Raw genomic sequence first — 10,323 nt, forward strand, 5'->3', positions numbered from 1 at the left:
CAAAAATTGGCATGCCAATGTTTGTCATTGTGCCAAAAATTGGCTACTACTTGGTTGGTTATCGAGTCATCATGCCATCTCATAGAAAGTTGCCAATAGTTGCCAACTGTTGGTATTGCCAATATTTGGCAATGCCACCATTTGGCTGGAAAATATTGGCAGCAAACCAATCATGATCACAAATTGGTTTTTTATCTTTGGCATGACAAGTCAGGTGACTAGATGATGAACGTCAACACATATTGTCTAGGTGTGTCTTCCCCAGGTGATGTTGTGGTCCCAATAACACGGTTTTGACAAGAGTGCACCCGCCTCATATGTCCATACCCGTTTCTATTTGTGCGCAAGCAACCGCAAATTGAAGCGAAGATGGCGCGCTCATAGAATCATGCGAAGAGGATGTCATAGAGCAAGTTGCAACTTTAAAGTGGCATTGTGTTACAAAATCTTGGGGTCGTTAAACAAGTGTTTCACCCACATTGCAACTCGGTCCCACCACACTAAGGCCTCCTTTGGTTTGGACGAATTTCATAGGAATTCTAAAGGATAGGATTCTTATAGGATTTTTTCCTTTAGAGCCTTTTGGTTCATAGGAATGGATTTCTATTCCTACATAGGATTGGTTCCTATCCTCCATCTTTCATAGGAAAATAAAAATGAGCCTAGACTCAATGGAAAAATTCCTTTGGTGTCAACCAAATGACATCTAGTTTCCTATTCCTACTCATAGGATTTGAGATACATGGCATCTCATTTCCTATAAGATTCCTATTCCTACGATAATCCTATCCTATGAACCAAAAGAGGCCTAACTGTAGAATCTCACCGCAAGCATGGTGATGCTGCAAAGATGGGTTAAAGTTTAATTATTTTTATTTTATGGTTCATTATTGCCAAATTAGATTCTGTTTCAAATCCACTTTAATAGTTATGCTGGACCCAAGTACATATGCTTCGCAGATGAAAAAGCTTGTGCCATATTTATAAGATGTAGGGTTATTCTATTTTTCAACTTTCACTTACAACCATGAGACATTTTATCTAGAAACATAGTCACATTTTTACCACCATGATTATGAAATTGCGTCAACTGTCATCTCAGTTTGTTTGTTCACCGGATTTGGCAGGCGAACGCTGCATGTTACTCCCTCCGTTCCAAAATAGATGACTCAATTTTGTACTAATTTTAGTACAAAGTTGGGTCATCTATTTTGAAACGGAGGGAGTAGAATAGTACAACAACGGACTAGCCAGACAACAGAGACATGTATTTTCTAGGTGCATCTTACCAAGGCCCATGATCCAGTTTTTACCCAAGCGCACCACATCATCTGTGCATACCAGTTACTCTATGGCACATTCTCGACTACAAAGTACAAACAAAAGTGAAGATGACATACTCAAGGAATCCAGCAAAGAGGAGGAATCTTCATCATAAATTGTTAATCCGCATCAGAGATCCCATTAGGTGTCCACTCTGGTCAGAGCCAAGTTCAGTTAAACTAGTCGTGCCACACCCAGACAATAAGCTACATATTCGTTGGGTTCAAAACATATGATAAATTAAGGAAAATCATTGCAATAAATTTATACTAGAAAAATTAACAACCTAAAATTTCTAGTCAATTTAAATTCTTATGAATTCTAAGCTTAGCTAGAGACTTCTTGCACCTACAAGTCTGTGAAATAGTATGTGTGATAGAAACTTGCAAAGTAAACTGTTCGGGAGAGAGACCACAAACGCTATTCTTTCCCCGGGGTTCGAATAGTTGGTGCTATCCTACTCATTAGTGGAGGTTTCAACCACAAAATGCTCTAATACTACATACCGCAAAGTTGAAAGCCTTGGTAGCGTTGCCCAACAAGGGCCTACAAAGAGCTTACCCATCTATACCATCATGGCTTATCGACCATCAAGGTCGAGCCTCACTCGGGGTATATCTTCACAAAGTAAGCAATCTCCAAGCCCTTTGTTCCTTCACACATTGATGGTCCCAAGCACACCTGGCCGATATACGAGGTGCACACCCTCCATAAGTAACTAGATAAGGTTGCTTGTGCGTCCAAAGAAAATCTTTGCCACACTCAGACATTCATAGGATGAAGCCTTGAAAGATTCGCTTGAAAGCAAAGATGATAATAGAGATTGGAAGGTTTGGCATGGATGTTAGAGTAGAACTTCCTTTGAGAAAGACACGTGACTTGGTGGCTCTCTCTTAGAAGCGGATGGTTCAAATGAAAAAAAAAATAACAATGGGATAGGTATGGGTATATGAGATATAGGCTACACCTAGAATTCTAACTCGGTAGCACCAAATAATGTAAAATGTGAGAGATAGTAGGGAAATGATTGAGGTGCTTGTGTGACTTTGGAATTTGATTATCACCCAACACAGTTAATCATTTTGGATAGTATCAGCATACCTAAGGACTTAATATGATCTTGAATCGGCAAAGCCATGAGAAATATCCTTCACCTTGCCAACACTTGGACATGAAGAATTAAGGGGTCAACAATTATCTTCAAACACTGAGACTTAATCTCAAATAAACTTAGACAAATGTTAGTCCATTTAATTAAGTTATCATATATTATAAGAAATCCACTACGATTTTAGAACCGAGTAATAAAACCCGCCACAAGGTCACACAAATGTGGTGAGGAAGTGAGCGGGTAAGCTCTTGGCGAGAAGAGCCAACTTGTACAACCTTTTGGCACGCACACTTACCGCCCTATCACATATGAGATCAAAATGCCTAGTTGTTCCATGTTTTTATAGCCCTAGCGCCGCCGACAATGCATGCATATGGACCAAAATGCGAATGGATAACAAATATCCTATATGTTCAGTTTTTCTTTCATTTCTTTGAAAAAATGTAACATGCACAATCAAGAGATAACACATAAAGCAAATATCTTTCCGCGAACCAACCTGTGGTTGGATGGTTAGAGGGATTGTGGTGTCCCCAGCTCGCATTTATTCCTGCATTTATTTCAGAATTTCCGGCGATGCGCATTCAGTGGGAGGAGACATTCCCCTCGACGACGAGGCACCTACGGTAACTTCGTAAATCTCAAAATGATATGTCGGCTCATAGGAGCAGGATGTGCGTATGTGCGTTCATAGATAAAAAAAATGCACTGGTCTCCTTTCCGTTGGAAGCCTACATGCACAATCAAGAGAGGACAAAGGAAGAAAATATCTTTTTTGTTGCTTTCTTTGGAGAAAGGAAGATTGATAGATGGGTGTAGGTGGCTTAGAGCAACTCTGGCAGATGTTGCATAATTTGAGAATCGCCATATTGGTTATGTAGTCGATCGCCAAAAATATGGATGCTGACTAGGCTGCCTGCAAAGTCAGGTTCACTATATTCCAACCTCCAAATTTTTCTCACCTTGTGGGGCACCTTCTTTCTTTCGCTTTATTTTCCCCTAATCTCTCATCCCGCAACCACACGTCCGAACCACCCTCTCCAGATCGCCCGTGGCTACTCTTAGATCAAGCCAGCCAGCGTCCCATGGCTACCCTCAAATCAACCTAGTAATCCAACTACGGATTACTCCTCCTGATGACACACTGGGCTATTTGCTCCCAGCAGCACTAGCACATGACGGCGCCATGGGCTTAAGCTCCTACGAGTTACGGCGACCATCCTCTCTCTAGGAGCTGTCGTCATGGATGTGCACGACACGGTCCTGCACCTGACTCCATGGGCCTCAAGCTCCTATGAACCACGATGACCTTCCTCTCCAAAAGCCATGGCACGGAGCTTCGCGGGGGTAATCAGCTGCATGAGCAATGACGCGATTCCAGCGGCGACGACGACTCAATTTTGACAATGACGACTCGAAGTTTGAAGGCAGTGCTCGATTCCAGTGGGATGGTTGACGAAAATTTTCCCTCCAGCCACGCCCAACAAATTATGGAGTGTTCTCTAAAGTATCCCTCCCATCCTTCAATATGGAGGTTGGGAGGCCAAATATGGAGGGAGCTCCAAAAATGATGGCGATTGAGGTGTGGATAGCAACTCCGGTGGAGCTGCTTTTTGTGGTTCGTGTTCCACATGGCAGTTATTATGCAGTTCGGGTGAATATGGCGATTGTGATAGAGTTCCTCTTACCTAGAGAATACCTAGGGCTAGTTCTTGGGTGGCTTAAAAAAATAAGCTACCTCTCCCCAGCTTAAAAAAGTAAGTTGCCCCTTAAATTTTTGAGCCTTGCCAATTAGTTATCCATAATTTGTATAGAGGACCTAGTGAATGAGAGGCGGCTTATGGAATAAGATGGGAAGAAGGCGGCTTATTTTTTAAGCTGCCAAAGAACATGCCCTATAGTGGTGCACTAACAAAAATTGAATTTAGGTTTGAAAGAGTTTGACATTCTAGCAACCTCTCGATAACACCACATGATAAGAAAGCGATTACCAGGATCCGTGCAGAATAGTTGGGCTAGTTGACAATAAAAGGAGCAAAAGCAAAATTTGCCCATGTAAGTTCATTTAACAAAGAGGGATCAGGGAACAGGATTCCTTGGTTGTAAGCAAACCAATGGTCCAGGCCGAACCACAAAGAAGCACACAGTTAGAAGACGTAGTACTCATTCTCACAGAATCCTCCAGCCACGCCCAACAAATTAACGGTTGAACCGTTGGCCAAAACTTTGGCGTATATTCAAAATCCTGGCCATGATCCAACCAAACGCACGCCAACGCCCTCGGTCAACATGGAAAAAATGGTAAGGCGATTGTTGGCTGCCATCCAATTAAACGTACCCATAAACTCTTGGTCGAAAGTGACCGTTTGTACAACCTTGTGGTACGCACACTTGTCGCCGTATAACATACTCCCTTCGTTCCAAATTACTTGTCTTAAATTTGTCTAGATACGGAGGTATCTAGCACTAAAATGAGTCTAGATACATCTGTATGTAGACAAATCCAAAACAAGTAATTCCGAATGGAGGGAGTACAAGATAGGTGATGAGATCAAAAGGCCTACAAGTAGGGCTAGCTCTAGCGCCGCCGACCATGGCATGGACCAAAATGCAAGGGATAACACATATCCAACGCCCTGTCCAGTTTCTTTCCTCCTTCCTTCCTTCCTTTTTTGATGAAATCTCCTCCAATCTTCTGCACAACTAAGAGAGGATCAAGAAAGCAAAGATCTTTTTTGTGAAATGTGCATATTATATAGTATTATAACAGTAAGAGATAACACATATCCAAAAATGTAGAGAATCTCTCTTCTTTCCAAACCTACAACGTACAACAACAGCAACCTATACATGCACAATCAAGAGAAGAGGAGAGGAGAGGATAAAGGAGGAAAAGATCTTCTTTGTTGCCGCCTTTGGGAAAAGACGGATCATAGATAGATAGGTGTAGGTGGCTGGCTGGCTGGGGCACCCAGCCCATGATTGATAGCAGCTACCATACCAAAAGATGAGGCGATGAGGTGATGCATCTCTCTCTCTCACACACACACACAACACACCACACCACACGTAGATGATGCAGAGGCATACACTTGCATGCTACCCACAGCACACCACACAGTTCCCGTCTGTTGTAACCGATCTGGCCTCTGCTCCGGTGTCTGGTCCGGTCACCTTTCCCGGCGGTGTGGTGGTGGTGGCGAAACCAAAAGCCGCGCGCCGTACCTGAAACGATTCCCCCTCCCTCCCTTCCCTCGCTTTCTCCCTCTTCTTTCTTGCATCATCTTCCCTCCCTCCCATGGACAATCCCTGCCCACTCGCCCTCTCCTTCCTCCCTCTCTCACGGCTATAAAGCCCGCCTGACACCGACCCAACCTGCTCGCCCGCCCGCTCGCCGCATATCTTCCTCTCCACCGGCTCGATCGCCTGCCTGCGCGCGTTGGTGGCGGAGCGATGGGAGGGGGGAGCGGCGGCGGCGGGGTGTGGCCGGTGGTGGTGATGGTGTTCCTCAACGCGATCGCGGCGGTCATGGTGTCGCTCGTCAAGGTGGCCATGAACGGCGGGCTGGACCCGCTGGTGCTCGTGACGCTGCAGCAGCTCACGGCCGCCATCTTCCTCGGCCCCATCGCCTACTTCCGGGAGGGCAAGGCGCGGCCGAGGATGACGCTGGAGATCTTCGCCTACCTCTTCGCCAGCGCGGCGCTGGGGGCGGCGCTGCGGCAGTACATGATCTTCGTGGCGCTGCGCTACACCACGGCCACCTTCGTCACGGCCTTCTCCAACGTGGCGCCGGTCCTCACCTTCCTCCTCGCCGCCGCCACGCGGTCCGAGTCCCTGAAGCTCAGGACCGCCACGGGCGTCGCCAAGCTCGCGGGCACGCTGGTGTCGCTCGCGGGCGCCATGGTGCTCACCTTCTACCGCGGCGTGCCCCTCACCCACGCCCACCACGGCCAGCTGCACTACTCCGCGCCGTCGCCGGTGGGCGCCGACCCTGCCGCCGGCAAGAGGTGGACGCTGGGCACGGTGGCGATCCTGGGCAACTGCGTGTGCCTCTCCTGCTGGTTCCTGCTGCACGGCCGGCTCGCCCGCAAGTACCCCTACGTCTACTCCTGCAACGCCTTCATGTCCACCTTCAGCTTCCTCCAGGTGGCCGCCGTCGGGCTCTGCGCCCACCGCAGCCTCGGCCTCGCCGCCTGGCTCGTCACCTCCAAGTTCCAGATCCTCACCATCCTCTACGCCGTACGCCGCCATACCTCAACTGAATTACTTGTATCAACTGTCAGTCACTGACGACCAGCTCGCTTGTCTGAATTCGTCCAGGGCGTGGTGGGGTGCGGGGTGTCGTTCGTGCTGCTGACGTGGTGCATCGAGAAGCGGGGGCCGGTGTTCGTGGCGGCCTTCATCCCGGTGGTGCAGATCATCGTCTCCGTCATGGACTTCACCGTGCTGCACGAGACGCTCTACCTCGGAAGGTAATACTGCGACACCTCACCATTCCACCAGCACCACACCTGATCATGCAGATTCAGAGTTTCAGACAGACACTGAGAGATCATGCATGCACCTGCCTAGTGTCCACTGTCCACGCATGATTGACTCGACTCGACACCTGACAATATAATGGCGCTTTTGCAGTGTGCTGGGATCGGTGTTGGTGATAGGTGGGCTGTACCTGCTGCTGTGGGGCAAGAGGCAGGAGGCCCTGCAGCAGCCTCCAAAAATTGCAGAGGATGACAGAGAGCAGCAACAGCAGCAAGCAGTGCAGCACCAGCAGCAACAGCAACAACAGGTGCAAGTCCAGATGCAGCCCTGACTGAAGATTGGGAAAACAGAGGAGCCCCCCATCAATTGGGTGGGTGTTAACAAGTGCAGCAAATAAGTTCTCCAACACTTTTCAGTTTTTTTTCCCCATGTTCTTGTGAGACCGCCATTAATGGTGTAAATTAAGCTTCAGGGCACTGTCAGTCATGTCGTGAAGCTGTTTAGGTTCTGATCCAGACAACACTCGGTAGGATAATGATCTGAAGATTCTAAACCAAAACTAATAGACATTCAGAGAAAATATGTATACTAGATGTCGCCACGTTTTGTATGTTTTATGTTTTTCAAGAAGTGTATTTTTTTCGTGGGGACATACGTGAAATGTTCTAATTAACTGCAAATTTGTAAGAGCTGTATACATGGCAATGGCATTATTTGAGTGAAATACTGTTGGTGAATTTTAGCAGAGGGGATAGTAGTGGATATATAGTTGGGAGTTGAAATAAACCAGGATGAAAAATATCAGAAATAATACACCCTTTATCTACTTTTATTATGTACGTACATCAATCTCTTCGATCGCACGAATAGGCGTGCGTCGGCACATATGCACAAGAAAGTGCCAAGAATGAGAAACACATGAATCAGTAGACTTCGACGTTCCATTGCTCCGACTTCTTCAGTTGCTTCCTGTAGTCTATCCAGTCGATCCCTAGCATCGTCAAAACGACGCAAAATTCAGCGCCATTCGCACTAAACTGCTCAAGTTATTGTATCAACAAAAATAAATAAAATTCAGAAGAATGTATTGTAGTACCTTCTTTTGAAGCCAATGGGATCATGATCTCATCAATACCCTTCTCCATGCCCTTCAGTCCACACATGTACACATAGGTGTTGTCTTTCTTCAGAAGCTCCCACAGCTCATCCTTGTACTCAGCCATCCTGGTCTGGATGTACATCTTCTCTCCCGCCGCGTTGGTCTCCTCCCTGCTGATGGCGTAGTCGACCCGGAAGTTGTCCGGCGCCTTCGCCTTCATCTTCCCAAACTCCTGATGTTCACAAATGCAGGTGCAGCCAAAAAAGATGATCAAGTGTCACAAGAAACAATGAAGTAGCACTTGGAGAGAAAAATCTCATGGAGGCTACGAGAGGTGATCGATGTTCCGACCTCTGGGTAGAGCAGAGAGCTGCTGGTCGGAACTCCCAAGAAGAGCCAGGCTAGGCCATTGAACTGCACAAGAGCACAAGGGATTCACACATTAATTTGTTGATTCAGGTTTCTTGTGAACATAAGGTATTCAGTACCAGGTGGGACAGGGAATAGCAGACAAACATCATAAGCACTATGTATGTATTACCTTGTAGTCTTCATACTTCTCAAAGAACATCTTCCACAAGAATGACCGGAATGGCGCGATACCGGTCCCTGTCGCGAGCTGCAAGCAAACGACAACATTGAAATTACTAGTTGGCCATCAGTTTGTGATGGATGAATTGTTGAATGTTTTAATCATCGGGTTCAGGCTCACCATGATGATAGTAGCATTTGGGTCTTTAGGCATGAGCATTTCTTTGCCTACCGGCCCTGTTATGTTGACATCGGCACCGGGCTTCAGGTCGCCTGCATTAGCATGGTAAACAACAAACATGCCAGTGAGAATGAGACACTACCAACTTGTAAAATAGCAGTGATTAAATCCAGTGTTCGTAGATGGTGATCCAGACATAATTTATGTTTCCCAATATACATAATTCATCAGCACAAGAAACACATCTTGATGATCTGGAAAGCCTGCAAAGCCTGAATACAACGAACTCTGAATTCTGAACAGTAGCAGATTATTTTTCAGAGAGAAGTACAAGGGGATGCAATGCAACTGAAGAATAGCAGCCGAGACAGTGCCAACTTGTAAAATCCATTGCAGAGATAAGATTCATGGATTCCAGTGAAGAAAACACAAATTTAAATGAGCCTGAGCTGACTAGCGTTAGTAAATCATGATGCAGATATTCATTGGCACAAGAAACAGATTATTTAAGGTCTACAATTCCTGAACTGAACCGACTCTGAAGCCTGGACACTAACACCTTGTTCAGACATAAGTATAGGAGGATGCAATAGCCACGATAATGAGAATGAGATACTAGCGAGTTTTAAAATAGCTACTAATTAGCATAAGAAACAGATTATTGATGATCTGCAGAGCCTCGACTGAACCGACTCTGAATACTGAACACTAGCGATTGATTTTTCGAAAAGGAAGTACAGGGGATGCAATGCAACAGAAGAACATTCTGCCAAATCCATTGCCGAGATAATTATTTTGGATTGCAATGAAGAAATAGCATTAGCAGGAATGTGTATAATTTAATAAAAAAGAAGGATTAACTCATCCTGATATCTGAACTGCAAAAGGCCTGAACTAAACTGAACACTGTTAAGTCTGAATACTTTTTTCAGATTTTTCAGAGCCGAAAAATGCAGATTTCCTCATCTCTGGGAGTTGGGACTCACACAGGAAATTGGAGCAGACGCCCTTGACGACCTCCCCGGCGTCGTTGGTGTAGACGAGCCGCTTGACGCACAGCGAGACCTGCAGCCGGATCGATTTCAGTCAGCGACAAGCAGTGCCAACGGAGCGGCGGAATCGACGGATCGAGCGTACGGTCTTGGCGTCGCCGAAGTCGCCGAGGGCGCTGCTGGCGATGGAGTAGAGGCGGAGCTTGTGGGGCTTGCCGTTCTTGTCCTGGCCGTCGGCGACGACGCCGATGGACTGGCCCTCCTTGTAGGGCACCTCGCCGTCGGTGGAGAAGACCATGTGCCACGTCTCCCCGGGCGCGTCGTCCGCGGTGATCTTGGTGTTGAGCAGGCACTTGCCCACGTACGGCTCCTTGGGCCGGAACTTGTTGGTCACCACCCCCTCCTCCTGCTTCTTGGACACCTTCTTCTCCTTCACCGGCGCCGCATCCGTGGAGACGGCCTGCGCCCGGACGGTGAGCACGCCGCGGCGGGAGACGGCGGTCGTTCTTGCGGCGCACGGGAAGCTGCAGTGGGAGTGCTGCGGCGCGCTGGACGGGGAGGTGGAGGTGGTGGTTGCGGCCCGGAGGGAGACGGCCGCGGCCGT

General features: G+C 47.1%; 2 protein-coding genes across 2 annotated transcripts; one reads left to right on the forward strand and one right to left on the reverse strand.

Annotated features, from left to right (window-relative positions):
* Positions 1-5,514: 5,514 nt before the first annotated feature.
* Positions 5,515-7,558, forward strand: LOC119328649 (WAT1-related protein At3g30340-like). Its single transcript, XM_037601627.1, has 3 exons — positions 5,515-6,673; positions 6,755-6,906; positions 7,070-7,558. Exons 1-3 carry the CDS (start codon positions 5,888-5,890, stop codon positions 7,245-7,247), a joined length of 1,116 nt encoding a protein of 371 aa, XP_037457524.1. The 5' UTR covers positions 5,515-5,887; the 3' UTR covers positions 7,248-7,558.
* A 150-nt stretch (positions 7,559-7,708) lies between these two features.
* LOC119332805 (ferredoxin--NADP reductase, leaf isozyme 1, chloroplastic-like) lies at positions 7,709-10,323 on the reverse strand (the record flags this gene model as incomplete). The annotated part of the gene is made up of 7 exons (XM_037605952.1): positions 7,709-7,907; positions 8,013-8,247; positions 8,367-8,429; positions 8,557-8,634; positions 8,728-8,819; positions 9,714-9,792; positions 9,865-10,323. Coding segments are annotated over 7 exons (1,074 nt in total), but the record flags the coding sequence as incomplete, so codon positions are not given.

This window comes from Triticum dicoccoides, chromosome 7A (genome assembly GCF_002162155.2).
Source record: "Triticum dicoccoides isolate Atlit2015 ecotype Zavitan chromosome 7A, WEW_v2.0, whole genome shotgun sequence".
NCBI lineage: Eukaryota > Viridiplantae > Streptophyta > Magnoliopsida > Poales > Poaceae > Triticum > Triticum dicoccoides.